This window comes from Catharus ustulatus, chromosome 2 (genome assembly GCF_009819885.2).
Source record: "Catharus ustulatus isolate bCatUst1 chromosome 2, bCatUst1.pri.v2, whole genome shotgun sequence".
NCBI lineage: Eukaryota > Metazoa > Chordata > Aves > Passeriformes > Turdidae > Catharus > Catharus ustulatus.
Genome location: NC_046222.1, coordinates 47141420 through 47161126, shown reverse-complemented (window position 1 = coordinate 47161126; position 19707 = coordinate 47141420). Strand labels below are relative to the sequence as shown.

The following is a 19707-nucleotide window of genomic DNA, read 5'->3' as shown; positions in this document are numbered from 1 at the left end:
AAGACAGTTCATTTTGCTGGACCCTTCTGGCATTACTAAACCTACCACACCTTCATTTGTGTAGCAGCATAGCAAAGATTTTGCTTAGTTTAATTTGAGAGGCTCCTGGGCTTACGAATCCTGATGTAGAAAATGTACAAATAGGAATAATCAAACAGAATTGCTTATATGGAGACATAAAAGCCAGACCTTAGGATTGTAAGAATGCTCACAGCAGTGTAACATGAAAAGAGTTTTCCTCACAAATGTTATTAATGGGTTCAAGTACAGGTGAGCATATCCCTGATTTAAGCTTTGAGGTAAAGGCCATGCATGGCTTTCACACAGGTGGACTCATCAGCATTCCTGAATTCTGCTTAAGTTTCTATGCCAAGTGCTGCTAGGGAGTTAATGGAGTCCCAGATCTAACACTCACTAATGAACTTGTGAGGTGGCAATTTCTAGTGCCGTGGGAATGGCAGGGTAGGAGAGGTGCTTGTTGTTCCCCTGGCTCCTGTTACTGGGCACACAATGTGTATCCCTGTTATGCTGGACCAAAATTCCTCCCTCTGCTTTAACCTTCAGACTCCTGGACACCCCTTCTGCATAGGAATGATCAAGTAACTTAAGTTTGTATTATTCATTCTGTAAGTCATTCCTCTTCTTTCTCACTTACCTGAAGGGATAGGTAATGAAAGACAAGATTAAGACACAGTTTAAGACAAAGTAAGTTGAGGAATTCTTTTAAAAACTGAAGACTCCCAGCCAGAAAGGGGAAACCAAGGCCAAATCCAAGTGTCTTCCCAGCAGCTAGAGATCCTTACCAGCTCCTTATACATCAGTGAAAGCATGTCCTGATAATGTAGGCCAGTCTTAGAGCTTATCCTTTTTCTCCCAGCTGTTAGGATTTCCTAAATAACTTTCTGCATAATCCAACCACAAGTATCAAGGAGAGGAGGGTCATGAGTCATCCAGGCTCTGAGAGGTACAAGGTTTATGACCTTCTTTGAAGGTTTCCTGTGCTTGCTCTTGTTTTCTTTCATTTCCCACCTGTTTGTTTTTTGACTTTCACCATGTAAGCTCCATTTCTTCTCCCAGAAAAGTCGTTAGGTGTTTGTCATCCATTCCAGTGGGACCAGGAATAAACTGGAATTTCAAAGCTGTTCATTTCAGCTTGCTCTTGCCAAGCTCATGTTGCCAAGTGATAGCTTGATTTTTCTTTAAAAAGAAAAGAAATAGGTGAATACATTTGAATAAAAATTGAACTGCTTCATTTTGCCAGAGGGAAATACTTCATTTGGAGGCTTCTCTTGAGAAAGCCAATAATTGAAAAGTTGAATTTTAAAATCATGAGTAAAGATAGTGATGGTTCCTGGATTTAGTCCAGAAATTCATTATTTAAGGTACAGCAGGGTATAGCAGACCCAGGTTCAATTCTCTCAGCTTTGTATGAGAACTTTAGGCCATGCCTCTGGCTTTCCAAGGGAGAACCTGACCTGCTACAAGCTTCTAGGGAGTACTAGTGAAAGAGTGTCCTCCTGTCAGACCCTCACGTTCATTTGGTTTGGCTCCAAATAAATGGTTGTTTGTTAGAATAAGGCTCAGAAAGTAGGGATATCCTGTCTGGGTGAGTAAGCTGACCATCATGTTGGAGAAAATCTATTTCTGCTTCAAGAACTATTCAGCTGCTTTATGTTAGAACAGTTATATCAGGAGAGTTTGAGAGAATCACATCTCCACCTTGGGCTGCAACTTATTCAATACCTCCGTGGCAAAGATCAGTGTCTTCTAGGAGGGAGCCTGGTATTTTCCCCACAGACTTGGGCTTGGATTACCCAGCAGCATAGCTGGGCTCCAGCCACATAACCCAATCCTGCAGCAGGAGCTTACTTCAATGCTTGTGGGTTGTGTGCTGGGAGAGAGAAAGGCTGAGCAGCCTTCTCATGTTGAATCTATGCGGTGTGTCTCTAGCAAGGTTCAGTAACACCTTACATTTGTTATTGTTTCTGAATAATTTCTGTAAATGGCTTTTAACCCTGAGTATGAGTCCTATTCTGATCAAGGTGGGTGTGCAGTTATCTGTTCATCATGCATCTGTGTCCTCTCTCTTTTTTGGAGAGCCTACATGAGATGAAATATTTTCTCTAATACTTCAATACAAAGGGAAACAAATATAAATAGCAAAAATGGGATGGGCTGTGTCTATATTATTGTCTTTTGCTAAATGCTACTCATGCTAAATGCTACAGCTTTTACAACTTGGGCTGTAGAGGTTCAGTGAGGACAGTCCCTAACAGATTTTGTGTCAGAATCTGACTGCTGAATTATCCTGTGAGTGCCTCTCACCTTTCACTGAATTGTAGTCAAATAATAAATTACCTTTTGGCAGCAGGTATGAGAAGTCACTGCCTGGTTCTCACTCACAGACTGAGTAGCAGCCGATTTGCTTTCCTTTATATTCTGTGTATTTGATGTCGTTTTGCAGGGAAGGCTGCTTGTCCCCCATCAGCCCAGAGGCATGGCCCCTTGTGCAGTCTTTCATCTGCCACAACCGAACATTCATCCTGGATGGCCACGTGCAGCTGAAGACAAGTCTGCAAACCCAAGAGCGACACCTTTTCCTCTTCACTGACCTTCTGGTTGTTGCCAAGTCCAAGTGAGTATGGCCCTCAGGCACTGCTCCTACAGAGTGCACCTTTTCTTCAGTGGAACATACCATGGATTTAGTAGCAAATCTTCCCTGAATTATAAGGAAACGTTTTATTTTGACCTCTCCAGAGACCTTTGAAAACCGCATAGCCATAGAGGAATTTCAGGATGCAGCTTTTTATGGAAGAATATCAGATATTCTTTGATATATTTCTTGTTTTCTGTTGTCTTCTCCATTTTGGGAGTGCAGTGTCATAAAATACTCACTGGCACTCAGCTGTGTCCAATGTGCTGCCTTCAGCTTCTTGTTTTAGACAGGTCATCTTCAGTCCTGTGGGGTTTGGATAACACCAGTGATTGTGTTGTAGAGGGATTGGAGGTTTTAACCCTTACCTGGAAGCTGCTTTGATATACACCAGGGATGAGTAGCTGTATAAAAATAGGGATTGCAGGCAGCACTGCCGTGTCTGTCTCTGTAGGTTGTCCTGTGCCAGAAGGAGCGTGGGGAAGGGGAAGCCATGCTGAGCAGTCTGGGTATGTTCATGTGTAATCAGGCTTGCTGTTGAGCTCTGATTATTCACTCTACCATTCACAATTAAATCACATTTACAAGCTGTGTCTAACATGCCAGTTTCATGCGGCATTTGTGGTTTAAGGCAATTTTAGAGGGTGCTTTCACTTCTTGTTATGGGTTGTGGAGAAATAATAATAAAAAATCCTGATGTAGCTTCACTCTCTGTTAGGCACTGTGTTGTGGTTTCACAGGGTGGGCAATCTCAGTGTGAATCCTGGGCTTTTGCAATGTGTCGTTTTGCTTAAGCAGTTGTTTCAGGGGCTTCTGGGAAAAGCCAGAAGAAATCTGCGTTTTCTGTAGAAATGCGAGCTGTGTCTGTTTGAATCACACATAGTAAACATAGTCCCCCCAGCTGAACTCCCTCGTTTGATGTGGTGTGACAACACAGAGGATATTTTACACAAAACATGTCCCACTATGGGTGGGTGGAGAACATAAGGATATTTGGGGGAAATCTTGGTATTCTACCAGCACTAGCAGTAACAGCATTGTTACTGTATTAACTTTTGTTTGTTGCTGGTTTAGGGTGGAATTCACCTCACCTCATTTCAGCTGTAAAGTGAAATACTGACAACTTACATAGGTTTCTGGGTTCCTCTTACAGGCACTGAGACAAAACCAGCTCCTTACTGTGGCTAACTCATGTGTGCTGAGAGAGCATCGATAGTGGATGAGGGGAGTCATGCTCTTGGGGGTGTCTCTCTCTGTCCACTGGCGATTCAGTGGGCATGGTCCATCAGCTTAGCTCCTAAATTGTGAATGAGTACAATCAGGAGGGATTAAGCCCCTTCTCCCTGGTCAGCCTGCTGGGCACAGGCTGTGTTACAGCCCCAGGCTGAGCTGCACGATGCTGCCGGTTTGGCTGGGTCCCAGTGGGACTATTTGCATAGGAAGGCACTACTTGGTGTAACCGCACAAAAATCTGGTCTCCAAGGAGTAATAACAGCTCCTACAGCATGGGATTTAATGTGGTGAAGAGATACAATGTTTAAAAAAGGTGGAAGAGAACGATTTGTGCTTTTGCATGTGAAAAAGTGGGGGGAGCAAGTCTTGGTAAAAATAGTATTTTGAGTGATTTTACTTCATGTATTTTGAAGAACTAATTGGGATGTTCTCTCTACAGCTGCCCTGTCAGCAATTAAAGCATCAGAGCTGTCACTAATGAATACTACTTAAAAATCAGCATTTTTAAAGCTGTCTCACACTAAAATGCCGATGCTGATTCCTAGAAGGAAAACACAAGTGTGTGTATTGCTATGTGGCCTTGACTGTTGGTGGCTATTGACGTTTTTAATAACAGGTACAGAGTTTCAAAGCTATCAATAAATGACACAGTCGAATCTGACTTCACTTCATAATTATTCCTTGTGAATAATTCTGTCCTAAGTAGTTTTTCAGCTTGGGGGCATGGGAACCCCTAAGGTATCGTCGGTCCAGGTGGGCCCCGTGCGGGTGTGAGCTCAGCTGCAGGTGACCAGTCCCTGTACAAATGGAGCTCAGTACAATCAGGCTTTGTATCACCAGAAAATGGGTACAGGTTTTTCCTAAAGGGAACAAGTATCTTGTGTCCTCTGAGCTTGCCGAGTGAACTGCTTGAGCAACACTGAGCTCCTGCTTAAAGGCAACAAATTGGCATTGTTCCCATTGGAATTTGTGAGGGATAAGTCCTCTCTGTAACTGGTCCTTCTATGACTTTGGACAAGGGACCTGTGCATTCATTTTTTTCCTACTTTCTAATAATTTCTGAAATAAAAACTCCTACGGTTTCCTAGGATGCATTACACCAGTTTATAAAAAATAAGAATGATACTCACATGCTGTGCTCCTCTGCTACCATGTCCTTCACTACCTTTATGGGATAATTAAGTCATAAATTAATTTATTGAAGGAGTTTTTCCAATTAAACCAAAGTTAAGTATGTAAAATATTATACTCTTATTTATATATTGATTAGATTTCTTACAGAATGTATGTTTTTATTTGGCAAAGTAAATATTTCAAGGATCTGTCAGTTCAGTGATGAAGGTGTCTCACATACATTTTTGTGTGGGAGACACAGAGAAATGGTTTCATTTTTCTCCTTTGCGATGTACACCTCCATTCATACACATGCCTTTTAAGGGTATTTTCCTGAAGAGGCTGGGCATAGAAATTAATGGCTGAGCTCATACATAGAATTACAGTTCTCACAGTAGATCCATAAATGCTTTTGTCAGGGAGTTCAGTTAAGGAGATTAGCAAATCTAGAGAGAAATTAATCTTCCATCTGTTATTGGCTGCAAGGTATCCAATTGTTAGCACAAGAAACTGTGTGTACTCTACAGAGGTAGCATAACTTGGTTGTGTCAGTATCTATTGGTCTTCATTATTTTTCTCTTGATTTCAGTCAATTTGGGATCTGCCTGATATTCACAGTAACATTTGCTAGGGGACTTCCTTAAAAAATATACAATACTCCTTAGATTGTTACTGTACCCACTTTTAAATGTTCTATCATGCTGCTTCCTTAGTCAGCAATGTATTCATTTCTAAAGGTGATGCTTTGGCATTTAAATAGAAGATTCATGTTTCACAAATGCTGAGAAGCCATGGATTGCATAAAGGGCATGGCAGATAGGGATAAAATTGTGCTTCAGGCTCTCTAGATGTTAATGGAGGCTACTGTTTCAGCATCTCTGGAAACCAGGTCACTTGAATATTGATAATAGCTGAAAGCTGTGACTAGGCATGGCAAACAGGGTAGGAATATACATCAAGCATGACTGGAGACCATCCTTGTCTTACTGCCAACACCCTGCTGACACCCGCTACTGACACTGTAGGAATCTGGCTTTATGGACTGTAAATATTAAAAAATGAAACAGCATGTAGAGTGTTCAATGTACTGGGTAATGGCAAAAAGAAGTTGAGGAGAAAGGGAGGGTCAACGGATTGATTTGGTGGAGTCAGACCAGACATCCACTTATTAACATCTACATTAGAATTCAGAGCAGTATTTTTTTGTAAATCTCCATTTTCACAATTCATTCCATGGTCAGTCAGAATACAGTTATTTTTGTATTCTTGACAGACCTGACTTGTTGCATCATAAATTGATTTGCTAACAAGCATGTTGAAATATGCTCCTGTACTTTAGTTTTCTCTTTGATTGAGTAGCAAAATGTAATAAAGAGAGATGAAATGTTCAGCTTATCAGGAGACACCATAGCCTTAGGTTTGATATATACTGATGGTTCTTTCTTGACCTTCCTCTGAATGAGCTGCACTGTCCCACCACACATGTTGGCACAATTTCAGCTGGACAACTCAGACAAACCAGGTTCATCTCTGTCCTCTTTAAATCCACAAAGGTTCAAGTGCTTTCATGTTTCAGACTGTATTAGTTCAGTCTGTCCTGAATCAAATACCTTGTAAACGAGGCTAATCTCAGAAAGGTAGTCCATGTGTACCAAAGCCCTAAGAAACTGCTTACCTGGAGTATTTATTTATAGACCACTAATCCCCATGGTGCCCAGCACTGTCCCCATCCACATTTGCAGCACAGTAGTGAGCTGACATGCTCTTGGTTTCAGGGAGGGGTTGCTTTTCCTCCAGCCTTTCCCTTCTGGCCCAGGAGAACCATAGCTCAGTAATTCTGCAAGACTTGAAGCAAGAGGCTGTAGCAGAGCTGGGTTGACTTGGGGAGTTTTTACTTGTTTCTCACATAGCACTAATCCTGCAAAGGAGAGACACTTCTAAAGAGAAGTCTATTGGAAGAAAAGAGTTGAAGTTAAAATGTGAAATTCTGTAGATTTGACCTTTACTCAATTGTTTAGTAGCATAAAAGATAGGAAGGGCCAAATTTGTAAAAATTGGGACAATTATGTATCTTCCTTGTAGTTGAGTAAATATTTTGAGAATGTAAAAGGTCTTGACTCACTCTCCAAGTGATGTGGTCCTAAACCTACCATGTAGAAAGTTTGTGAAGGCTATATGGTGACCTGTACTGTAGTTAACACAAATGGCAATTTTTGCTTGTTCTTTCTTCAGGTTTGCTTCATTTGCCCTGGCCTAGTTGTCACTACTTAAACTCATAATATTTTTGACCCAGGAACTAAGCAATAGAACTGTGTTGTGAACTCCTCAGTGGCATTAAAGTCTCTGAAAGGAGACGCAAATTCAAGTGGCAATCTTTGCCTCATAGCAAGATTTGGAGGGCTACTGTGGACATGGACCAATTTCCCCTGAGAAGGGGGATATCCAGGGATGTCAGAAGCAATCTATTTAAGAAATTTGTTGATCCTATTTAAATTAAAAAATAGTATGCTTTTATATACAATCCAGTAAAACATTTTCTTTAACTGAAGCAGAAGTGCTTTTTCTCTCAGGTCCAGTGCAAGCCTCACATGTGCCTGAAAGAAGAAAAACTCTAGTTTGTTTAATCTGCTGTCTGTGTTTTCATGTGTGTGACACATCTGTGAATTTCCACCTGCAGGTCACACTCTCATTTCAAACTGAAGTGCCAAGCACGTCTCTGTGAGATGTGGACAGCATTTTGTACAGAAGAAGTGTGTGAAGGCAGCACAGATCCAGACCGCTCCTTTGTTTTGGGCTGGCCCACCACAAACTGTGTGGCGAATTTCAGGTAAGAATTGAGATATATTTTATTTAACAAGTCACATAAATGTTTCTAGGCTGGCAGGTCATGAGACTATCACAGATTCATTTCAGCACCAGTTAATGTGGGGAGCAGGAACTTGCTGATTCTTAAACCAGTTCCTTCTGCTCTGAGCAAGTTGCCCTCCATACCTCATTTTCCATCTTGCCTATCATTTTAAAAATTGATAAAATATGTGATTTGACAAAGCACTTTCTATGCTGCAAACTTGCTCAGTGGAAATTACCTTTTTTGGTATAACTCGACAAATACCTTGGCTAATTAATAAGATGAACTACAAATATTAAATAGCCGAGCTAATGAAAGGATCAAAGACCCTCTCATAAGACAATTTTAAACAGAAGGCCATGTATTGGAAATAGCAAGAAACTTACAGTGAAATACTGACCTTGTCCTATTTCTCTTTTTGATTTAATTTTGCCAGAGAAAGTGTCAAAATTCTTCTTAAAGCGGAATCTCTGAATTTTAATAAAGCAAAAAAAAAATTGGTCTGTCTTTGCAGCATTGACTGTAAGGCACATAAGGGCTATAGAGGTAATTTCAGTGATTAGGATAATTTTAGTCTCAGCAGGAGGGCTCTTTCGTCACTTCAAATGAGGGAGGGCACCATCCCCCTGAAATCCCAGCTGCTTAGCCACATTAATTTGCCTGAGTCTTGGAAAATGCATTTTCTTCTTTATCAACACAGAGCAAAAGCTGAAGTATCTGGCTTAATTTCTATGTCCCATTGTCCATACCTAAGGACAATGTTGTCTACAAACTGCACTCTCTTGAGCTGGCTGTGCTGTTTATGTTTTTTACACTTAATAGACCTGGAACAGAGATGAAATTTTCTGTTGATTTTCAATTGAAGTCTTGCCAATAAACAAGAGCTTTGAGCTAAAGACAGTATGTGATCCTTTACAGATAACTGAGATTAGTTGAATAGGAAAGCAATAGCTTCAGTCAAAAAGACCCAGAGATTTTACAGAAGTGAAATTATTTGATATCTGGAGGTACACAGACAAATCTAAAGTGCCATGCATGATTGCAGAGATGTCTGTCCAGTAGAACTGAAACAACCAAATCAGAATCATACTTGTAACATTTATAAAGTGCATTTCCCTTTCAGCACCATTGAGTAGGTTTGTAGTTCCCTAAATGCCTGCTGTGGAAATTTGAAAAACTTGATTTGCAGAAGCAGCAGTGGGAATAGCAGCTACATCTGGGACAGGATTTAAGTCAAGAAAGTTGAAACAAAATTAGGTTAGATTCCTTGAACTGTCATATTATTAGCCGTGTTTTACTGGACAGCTTTGTATCCTTCCAAGTATACACATGAGATAAAAATAAATGAGATAAGCCTCAAAATGTCCAAAGTTAAACCCTACTAAGTACAATGGGCTTATATGTACTTTGTGATGTACTGATAAAAGAGGTAATAAGTAAGAAGATAATTAGAATAGTGAAAGTGGAAATAAATCTGTGTACCTGAGGAAATACCTTTAAACTTTTGAATTAAGCTCTTTTTCTTAAAATGCCCACCTCTTCTGTTTGGACATTACTTTAAGAACTCAACACATTTCCTACCGAATGCTGCTGTGGCAAAAATTGGTAACTGGGGCTTTTGATCTCCCTGGCAGGCTTTTCAGTTGACTTTGCAGGGAAGCAGACTTTTCATTCAAATCTGGATAAACCTTTTAGTTTTTGTAGGTATGTATGAAATTGCAGCCAAGAAATGGTGGCTTGTAGAAGGACTATTTTGATATTAGAATGATGGCTGATTTGTCCTGTTTTTTTCTTTAATTCTTTCAGGTCTGCAGAACAAAAGGAAACATGGCTATCTTTTTTGCAAAGGTACTTTATTATATGGTCTTTAAAGACATTGGAAAGAGTCCTGGTCTAGACCAGTAATTCCCAAGCTGTGGTGCCTATGCCATCATGATAGATAAGCTCTTTCAGAGTGATACTAAGAAAAAAATAAATCTCATGTCTTCTCCCTCAGAAGATGTTGTGTGCTTTCGTGCAACAATCCCTGTGCAAGGAGGGAATTGCTTCTCTGTGCTCAGCAGAAATCTGGCGCAATTCCTATCACACACTGTTCCTTCCCAGCACAGCAGCAGGAGCCTCTGCCACCATGGCTTGAGTTGAGCCTGGAGCTCTTTCCATGGTGGTGGCATTCAAGCAAGTCCAGCTCAGAAACCTCTGCTCTAACCTTTCTGCTGCTGAAGGTTGGCTGCATTTTGTTCTGAAAAAACGTGCCCAAAGCTGGAGGGTTATGTGGGAGGGTTTACATAAATAGAACTGTCTTACTTCATTCAGTATTTGGACAGAAAAGTACTTGTGATGGTTCTGTTTTCTGGTCGCCCAGATCTTCTGGTTGATCATCCTTATTGGGATGATTTCCAGTTCACTGTTCTCCTGCTCAGTCCTTTGAACTAGTCTGTACTGATGTAACTGATTCCTGATTTTTGTAGGAGTCTGTAGTGCAGACTGGTGTCACAATAATGGGTAGTTTTAGCCTGATGTTTTCTATGCTCTTTCACTGCTGCTTACTCTGATTTCTGCAATGAACTTCAGTACATGAGGGCATTACTGGGGGCCACAGTCAACATCCCATCCAGATACTGCTGGATGCCTTCTTGTGTTCAGAGATCTTTCTACTGCAGTACATCTGCAAACAATCTCCTTCTTACCAAGTTACTGCTTGATTGCTGTATAAATCTACATCTTGCTATTTATGTGTGCAATATTAAAAATTTACTTGTTTTGTACTTGCTTTGTCAGTCGAATAAGAGAAGAGAAGGAGAAAGACAATCCTAAAAGCATTCCTCTGACGATAATTGCAAAGGACGTGGGAACTTGTGCATACGTAAGTGTTCTTGAGCTAAACAGGGGTCTAAATCCACATCACCTATGAGTGCTATTCATCTGCAAATCCTTTGGATATTGAGAGGTTTCCCTTGGTTTGCAGTCTCCTTTAAGGATGCAGCCCCTTGAAAAGTTTTGGCATAGACTGCCCTGAAATGTTTGTTGCCTGTCTTTAATACATGATATCCATTTTAAAGGGACTGTGCTTGGTAAGAAATACTTGTGCTGGCTCATGAACTAAAGACTATGTGAAGTCCCAAGAAACACCTCTAGCAGAATTTATGCATAAGCATCTCCAGAAATGTCAGTACAATGTTCCTTTATTTTTTTTTTGCCTGTAAAACTTACCTAACCCCACAGCTGCCTTCATTAAATTCTGCAAAGTTGCAGTTGTTTTATTGTTTATAGTGATCTTAAGTCAGTAAAGCAGTATATAAGAGCACCCTGAAATTGCCTTAAGCATGTTAATCATCAAATAATTGATGTTGGTGGATTTATAGGCAAAGAGTACATGGTAAGGGAAGGTCATCCATAGTGTGATTTGTACTCTTTGGACTATATAATTTTAACAAATTTAAGCTAAATTCTTGAATGTAGCCAGGTCCATAGACATACCCTAGCATTCAGTGATAATCAATCCATTCTTTCTCTGCTTTTTGTCTTCTTTTTGACTGTGCTTGTGATATCTGTATTTCAAGCTCAGAATCCTAAGGAGCATGGGCATGGGCATAAGAAATTTTCACAGAAGTTAGATTTCACTGTAAGTCTTTGCCCAACAATGACTCTCCACTTAGAATTCTATATTTGCATAAATGTAAGCATAAAGGAGTCTGCCTTTTTCATGTTTTTTTCTCCAGAAAATCATTATTAAGGTAAACAGTGATAGAAATGCCAGGTTGCTAAGACAAAAGTTAATAAGCAATACTAATAATTGTGAGTTCAAATTCAGGACTGCAGATCAAGGTCTACTCAAGTGTAAAAGTCTGTAAATCATACATGAACTCAGGTGTTACAGTCTTGTACCAGGGTTTGTTGGTGCTTTCTGCAGTGTCTTTTCTCCTGAGCTAAAATTAGCTCTTGTACCATATATACTCTCTTGATACTGGCAGTCCTGGGAATGACACACTGTAGTCTAGATGTTATCAGCAATAAAACAGAGGAGAAACAGATGGAAATTTTGTGATGCACATGGTTCTTATGGTGCTGTGGTTCCTGTACTACAGCAGCTGGAGATGCCCAGTAATTATTTAATTTTTGGACAGTAGGGAAGGCTGAACACAAGGCACAAACTATATTCTAGCCAAGAGCAAAACTTATGCAAATGTGCTGACCTACTCCTGAGAGCCAGATGTCATTGCTTGAGGCAAATGTTAAATTTTTCATGGTATGAGCATTCAGATCTGTCCTGAAGCAAGATACACAGTATTCTCACTACTTTCCTTTCATTGCCATGGCAGCTTGTTACTGTCAGGGTCTTACACTCAGGTACATCTCAGATCTTTTTAAATGCAAAATGTCAGGGTTTGTTTCATCCAAACATCTTATGGCCAGTGTAAAACTGATGTGCTACGCAAAGTGTCAAGGTATTGCAAACTGTCTTGAAACTGGCAGTAAACATCTACATCCCAGCTCTGCTGCCTTCCCTTCTTTGGGCCATCAGGTGGGCCTGGATGGTTTGTTGCAGTGGGCTTTGTTCTGCCAAAGCTTTAGTCTGGCTGTGAACCAGCTGCAATCCCCACGTTATGTAGCTCTGGCAGCAGAGCCAAGCCAGCTTCTAAGAGGGGCTCAATGACCTGTGCTTGGTGTGTGGGAGTTGGCTGGGATGTTGGCCAGCATGGGTGTGGTGCTGCAAGCATTGGAACAACCCATGGGGCTGAGGTACAGAGCGCTGCCCAGCAGTGCAAGGAGCAGCACTGGTGCCAGGCAGCAGTTGCTGAAGTCTTACTCTGGAAGGACTGCCTGTGGAAAGTGGCACTTTGGCTGACACAAAGCTTGGCACTTTGTGCTGGTCACTGTATCTGGTTAGAAAGTGGGGTCTCTGCTGTTGCATGCTTTTCCAAACTGCCTATCAGCAGATTCTGGAGGATGCAGGAAAGGTCATGTTTTAACTGGATGGAACATTACCAAGAGGAAGTGCGTCTGGTACTAAGCCAAATCTAGCTTTGAGAAATCTATATAGAATGTGGGAAAGGTTATGGGGATGAACAGCATGTGTACAGTACTTTCCTACCATGGAGATCTTCAGTTGAAAAGGACAGAAATTAACAATTGATATTTCACTGAAAAAAAACTCTCTGAAATGTTTCATTTTTCAAAGGAAACTTCCATGCTTTTAAATTAATCAAACCATTAGGTTTCCCTTATGCAGTGTCTAAAAGTGCAGTTAGTGGTTCCTTCTTCTTGCATATTTTAATGTGGAAGTCATGTCCCCAGTAATTCTGATACTCTCTCTTTGGATTGAACTGTTGGGGAAGCAGGAAGCGAATACAGAAAGTATGTGACAAAGCAGAGAAACCAAACCTTGGTCTCAGGCAGCTGGACCTTTATCTGTGTAGTATAATTTATTAATCGAGTAAAATTTTAACAGGATATTCTCTTTTTTTAAACAATGAATTATGCAGAGCTGCTGCGCTTCAGATACTCTTTGCAAATCCAAACTTTTAATGTCACTTTCTCCTCCTTTTTTCTGTTCACAGTCAAAAACCCTAAGTGTAACCAATGTTGATACAGCAAATGATGTAATTATGATGGTCCTGCAGCAGCTGGGAATTAATGTAAGTCCTTGCACCAGTTTTAATGAGTGTTTCTTTGTAGTTGCTTTCAAAAATCAGATCTTCCCTTGCACTTCTTACAAGTTTTAGGATATGAACATTAATTAAATTCTTTAACGTAGTAGTTCAGAGTTGTTGAAATGCAGCAAAAGTTCCTTGTTAACCTCCAGAGATTATCAAGTGCCTTAAAAGTTTTGAGTAAGCCTCTCATCCCTGTAAGGGATCAGTCATGTTTCAAGTTGCTTTTGAATCTCTTTTGCTGATGCCTAAGAGGAGATATCTTGACACAAGAAGTGGGAGTTTGATAGAGCTCCTTTTGCATGCTTCAGTGTGAACAAGAAGCCTACCGGTCTGCCTGTTAGTTGGTTTCAAAGTGTGCAAGCATGCATGATCAGCTGTGTCCCCAGATTGCACTGCTCTCAAGTGTCCCAGTCAGGTTCTGTAAATATCCATGGACCTTTGGAGCTATGTGAGATACGAATGTAACTAAGTCATTGCCTGGAATCTGAATGCACCCAATTTAAGCAGTGTCCTGAAACTGTTTTGGAAAAAGGCTTTTACAGAACATATGATAATGCAGGATAATGTACCAGATAGATGCAGTGATCCCTGCTGGATCAAGTACTGCCTCAACTGGCTTCCTTTGCCCTAAACCACACTAGGTAGTGCCTCAGGTATAGGAGAGGAGTGCCAGGGACAAGAATTCTGGCTCTCTCACTGTCGTAGAGTGTGGCACCAACCAATACCAGTGATCATACAGAAGCTCCTGGATGACAGCTTTTTAACTGGTCTATCAGCTTGCTGTATTTTAATACTGTTTTACTTGTGATGCATATGTTGATCTCATTGCATGGAATCTGACAAGTAAGTTTTCCTTACCACAGCTCTGAGTGTGAAGAGTCAAATATGATAAGCAAAATACCACTGTTATGCTTCCCTGGGGCTTCTGGAGCCTCACAGCAAAAGCTGGAGTAACCTCAGAATTTGCCTTCCCCAGCATCCATTATCCCTAATTTATACAGGCTTTTAATGCAGGAGTCTATTCTGCTAGCTTGGCATTTCCCAGGCACAACAATTTGTGTCTACACATCTTGTTATGGCTCAGACATCTAATTTACATCAGGGCTGGGGCTCTGGCTCAGAATCCACCAGTCCATTTAATTAAGGAATCTCTGGAGTTGATAGAGGGATTGCAAGGTGAAAAGGATAAAAGGTGAATTAAAATTAGGATTTTAATTGCGGATTGTCTCCTCTGCTCTGCACCAAAAATCAGGAGACTAAGTGCTATTATAACTGCAAGTCTTTATTGGGATGTTCTTCATTTTTACCTATTTTATGGGTGTCATTTATGCTTCCTCACTTTATGTACAGGAAAAACAGGAAAATGGTAGTATTTAAAGAGAATACTTTAAGATAAGCAGGAGGAGGAGCTGGTTGGGTTTCAGCATTGTGTTCTTTTGTATGTATCACAATCAATCTTTTCCTCCTTTTTACATTTTTATTTCAAGTGGAAAAAAAAGGAAAGCTATCTGAAAGATGTAAAATCTTGCCTGCAGAATTATTTGCCCAACTAATATACTACATTTTTGCACTGCTTCTTTATAGCAGAAAGCCTTTTTTTTTTCATCAGAGGCGTATCATAAGATTAGCAATAAAATCAAACAAGCTAAATAAATTGAGCTGTAGCCTGCATATCAGTCAAACACCCAGCCCCCTGGTAGGATGGTTCTGGCTGCAAGGAAGCTCTGCATCATGCACTGTATCAAGGTTTTTTATTTCTGTCCACAGAGAACCACTTGAAAGGAGCTCCATGACATTTCAATGGCAATTATAAAAACTACATTTCACATATTGTGTGATTAATGGGGCTATTACTTTGGCTGAGTTCACTCTGGTTTAACACATCAGGGTTTTTTCCTCTGTGGTTTCTCTGGTAAAATGACAGCTAGCTCGTGCAAAATGGCATTGATCATATGTTCCAAATTATCAAGTGGGGCAGAAGGAAGGGCTTTGGGTTTCCCAGCTTTGTAAGTACACTTGCTGACTTTTCTGGGACAGTCACATTTATCCTGACAAATGGCCTCATAAAGCCATAAAGGACAGCATTTGCAGTCAGAGATGAACAGCCTGCCTCCTGGAACCACTCTTACTGGCTCTTCCCTTCCCCTGCTTCCCCTTCACAGCAACGAACCCTTTCATATATGTATGTGAAAGGAAAAGCAAACACCCTTTCTTGTGCTCTTCAGCTGTATTTATTTGTTCCTGGCTGCTTGCCCTGAGGCATCAGAGATGTCTCCAAAGCCTATTTATTTTCCTTCTGCCCCCTGCTAGCTGACTTAACAGCAGTGCTAATATGGGCCAGAAAGCTCTGTCAGTCAGAGAGCACACTGCAAAGGCTTTATTGGGTGTATCAGCATTACATCAGGTGCATGCAGCAAGTAGGAGGAATCTCAAAAGCCTTAGGAACACCAAGTGAAGCTCCAAAAAATGCAGGATAGTAGACAAGTCTGTTTAAAAGGAGGTAGGAATTAACTTTGGGTCTAAATAAATGTTGTCATGAGGTATTTATTGCTTTTTATAGCCAGGAAACATTTAGATTTTAACTATCCTGATTTAGTAGCATCACCAAAAAGGTATTTAAGATAAAATAGATCACTTTTAATGCAGTGTACAGTAATTTCACGAATACAAGCCGCACCAATTTGACCAAAATTTTGGTGGAAACCCGGAAGTGCGGCTAATATTCCGGGGCGGCTAATCTATTAACAAAATTCTAAAAGCTGCCAACACGGAAGTGAGAGCCCGCGGCAGCCCCAAGCCAAGCTGGAGCCCGGCCGGCCCCGGCAGAGGTGGGAAAGCCTGGCAGAGGCGGGGCCAGCAGTGTCGGGGGCGGGCGGCAGAGCCTGAGCCAGCAGGGCGGGGGAGCCCGGGAGAACTGGGGCTAGCAGTGCAGGGCAGCATGGCAGAAGCAGGAAGGCCGGCGGGTGGGGCTGCCTGGCAGCGGGGGAAGCCCAGCATAATCGGGGCCAGCAGCGTGGGGGAGCCCGGCGGTGCGGGGGCCTGCAGTGCCGGCCAGGGCGAGGAAACGCGGCGGCGGTGCAGACGGGAGGGGGCGGCCGGCGAGCGTGGTGGCGGCGGCGGCAGCCCTGCCGGCGGGGCGAGCGAAAGCGCCGCCGCTCGCGAAAGCGCCGCCGCGAGCCGCGAACCGCGAGCCGCGAACCGCGAGCCGCGAGCCGCGAGCCGCGAGCCGCGAGCCGCGAGCCGCGAACCGCGAGCCGCGAAAGCGCCGCCGCGAGCCGCGAGCCGCGAAAGCGCCGCCGCGAGCCGCGAACCGCGAAAGCGCCGCCGCGAGCCGCGAGCCGCGAGCCGCGAGCCGCGAGCCGCGAGCCGCGAGCCGCGAGCCGCGAGCCGCGAACCGCGAAAGCGCCGCCGCGAGCCGCGAACCGCGAGCCGCGAAAGCGCCGCCGCGAGCCGCGAGCCGCGAAAGCGCCGCCGCGAGCTGCGAGCCGCGAACCGCGAGCCGCGAAAGCGCCGCCGCGAGCCGCGAACCGCGAGCCGCGAAAGCGCCGCCGCGAGCCGCGAACCGCGAGCCGCGAAAGCGCCGCCGCGAGCCGCGAACCGCGAGCCGCGAAAGCGCCGCCGCGAGCCGCGAGCCGCGAAAGCGCCGCCGCGAGCCGCGAACCGCGAGCCGCGAAAGCGCCGCCGCGAGCCGCGAACCGCGAGCCGCGAAAGCGCCGCCGCGAGCCGCGAACCGCGAGCCGCGAAAGCGCCGCCGCGAGCCGCGAAAGCGCCGCGGGGCGGGCGCGAAAGCGCCGCGGGGCGGGCGCGGCGCTCGCGAGGCGCGGCGCGGGGCGAGCGAAAGCGGCAGCGGGGCGGACGGCGAGCCCGGCGGCGGCAGCCCTGCCAGCCGGGCGAGCGAACGCGGCAGCGGGGCGGTGCTGACGGGAGAGGGGGGCCAGCGAGCCCGGCGGCGGCGGCAGCACCACCCGGCCAGCCCCGCCGAGCCGTGGCGCTGAGCTGGGCCACCCGGCCCCGTCGGCAACCATGAGCGGGCCGAGCCTGCCTGGCCCCGCCCCGAGCCAGTAAAGCCCGCTATGCCGCGATCCTGTTACTAATTGGCCAATTTGTGAAAGCTGCGCACGGATTCTCGCGACGAACGAAAGTGCGGCTAATATTCGGGGTGCGGCTTATCTATTGACAAAGACAGCAACATTGTCGAGGCACCGGGGGTGCGGCTTATAATCCGTGCGGCTTGTATTCGTGAAACTACTGTATTTATTCACTTTCTATTTTCTTTTGTACATTTATGCTAAAGGCAATATTTAGAATTTGCTTTAATTTGGTTTGATTTAAATCACAGCTTTTCCCAAACACGATCACATTCCCCAATCCTTTGAAAATGGTCTCTTTTGATGTAAATTTATCCTCTCTGCTGTAGAATTTAAAGAGGGCTCAGTACTCTTAGAACACCACTCAGCAGTCCTAAGCCCTTCCACACATAAGGACTGCATAAAAAGGCTGGCAGCAGCCCTACAGCAAGATTTTGGGGCAGCATTGAGTGCTAGGAACGTGGGGCTGCCATCCTTGCCTTGTCACCATTAGAGTGGGCTCAGCTCTCAGGTGAAGGTGCTCCTGCCCTGTGCTCCAGTGTCAGTCACAGGATGCTGCTGGCTCACCAGCCTGAGCTCCTCCTGCTGAGAGATGTAGAAAAGCTGGGGACAGGGTGGAGCAGAGTAGTGAAGTGGGCTCTGACATCTATCCCTCTGCTGCCAGGAGTCACTCCAGTCTGAGGGAAAGAACTGGGGGCAAATCTCTCCCCTTCTTCTTCAGAAGTGATGGGCTCCAGCACCTCTCACTGCTCAGAGCTGAACCCAGGTCACATAAACCACATTGCATATGAGACACATTGCAAGAATTTCGCTGGTGGCAGACTTGGGCATTGCAAAAGTAAAGAGGATTCCTTTGACCCTGCTGGCAAGGTGCAGATTATCCTTATATTGTGAGAAACTTTGTGAGAACCTGTCCCTAATGGGTGACAAACTGATTCCTAATTTTGGTTTTAAAGGGATCTGAAAAAGACTACAAGCTGTGGGTGATTTCAGGAAGAGAACATGCTCCTTACCCTCTTATTGGTAAGTTGTTGACATTGTTTTGTTTTTCAGTATTCACTCAGTTACTACTGCTGCAGGAAGCAAGAAATAGAGAGGAGACTGAAATTCAGTTTCCTCTTGTTCTGTTTTTTCTCTTACTTCCTTATCATGTGAGTTTGCCTATCTGGGGAGTTAAAGAAATGCTGATCCTTTGTTTTGAAGAGCAATTGTCTGCTTATATCACTAAGAGGTTAAAGAAGTTCATTTATTTGAGCCCCAGTGTTTCTGCAGGGTTGGCCTCTTCAGTCACCTCCTCTTGTGTAGGTTGTCCAGCTTTCCTATATTTCTTCCTACACCTCCATAACATTGTTTACTCCCCTCCTCAGCAAAATTCAGCTCAGTCTTGAGAAATGTTCTTTTCTTCCACAGCTCAAGTGATTCAAGGGGTCCTTTCCAATCCTTTATTTCTCATTCTGTCTGACAACTCCCCTCTGATTAGTGCTTATTCGCTATCTAAAATGCTTTTCAAAACATTTCAGGACCAGGAGTCAACACAAAATCTCAGAAGTGATTGGATGGAGTGATTTGATTTTGGCCCATGATTCACTAAGAACAAATCCTTTTCCATTAGTAAGAACATTACCCTGTAGAAGCATAGCATTACTTGTGCTGCATGAGTTTGTGGATGATTAGAACAAGAAAAACTTGTGGTTTTTCTGGTTTTTTTCTCCTGCAAATTTTAATCCCAGGAAATCTTAGCATTCCTTCTCAAAGCAGCCTTAGCTACAAATGCTTCACTGGAGTCAGACAACATTAATATTTATAGAATGTCTAACTTGTGCACCTTATAGAGAGTGCAAACTTTCTGCCCTTGAACATACCAGACTTTGGATTTATTCAGATCAATTCACATCCATGGCTTTAAGCACAGAACCAGAGAATTCAGAAATGGGGAAGGCATTTCTAATTGACTGACTCTCTCTGCAAATTCAAGTTGCAGTCCTTGGAAAAGAAGAATCTGACATGAAAGTGATGCTGTTCTTGATACTTACACAAAGGTTTATTACATAAGCCAAATATTTGTCATAGGTGCACATCAGAAGCAGTCTGACTGTGCCATAGCTTCATACTATAATC

At 43.4% G+C, this 19707-nt stretch overlaps 1 protein-coding gene across 1 annotated transcript in view; it reads left to right on the top strand.

Moving 5' to 3' along the window:
• ARHGAP20 (Rho GTPase activating protein 20) overlaps positions 1-19707 on the top strand; it is a 61087-nt gene that overhangs the window by 26411 nt on the left and 14969 nt on the right. The window contains 6 exon segments of the mRNA XM_033051884.1: positions 2465-2635; positions 7677-7826; positions 9654-9695; positions 10626-10710; positions 13406-13483; positions 18546-18612. Of these exon segments, the coding sequence (XP_032907775.1) occupies positions 2465-2635; positions 7677-7826; positions 9654-9695; positions 10626-10710; positions 13406-13483; positions 18546-18612 (593 nt within the window).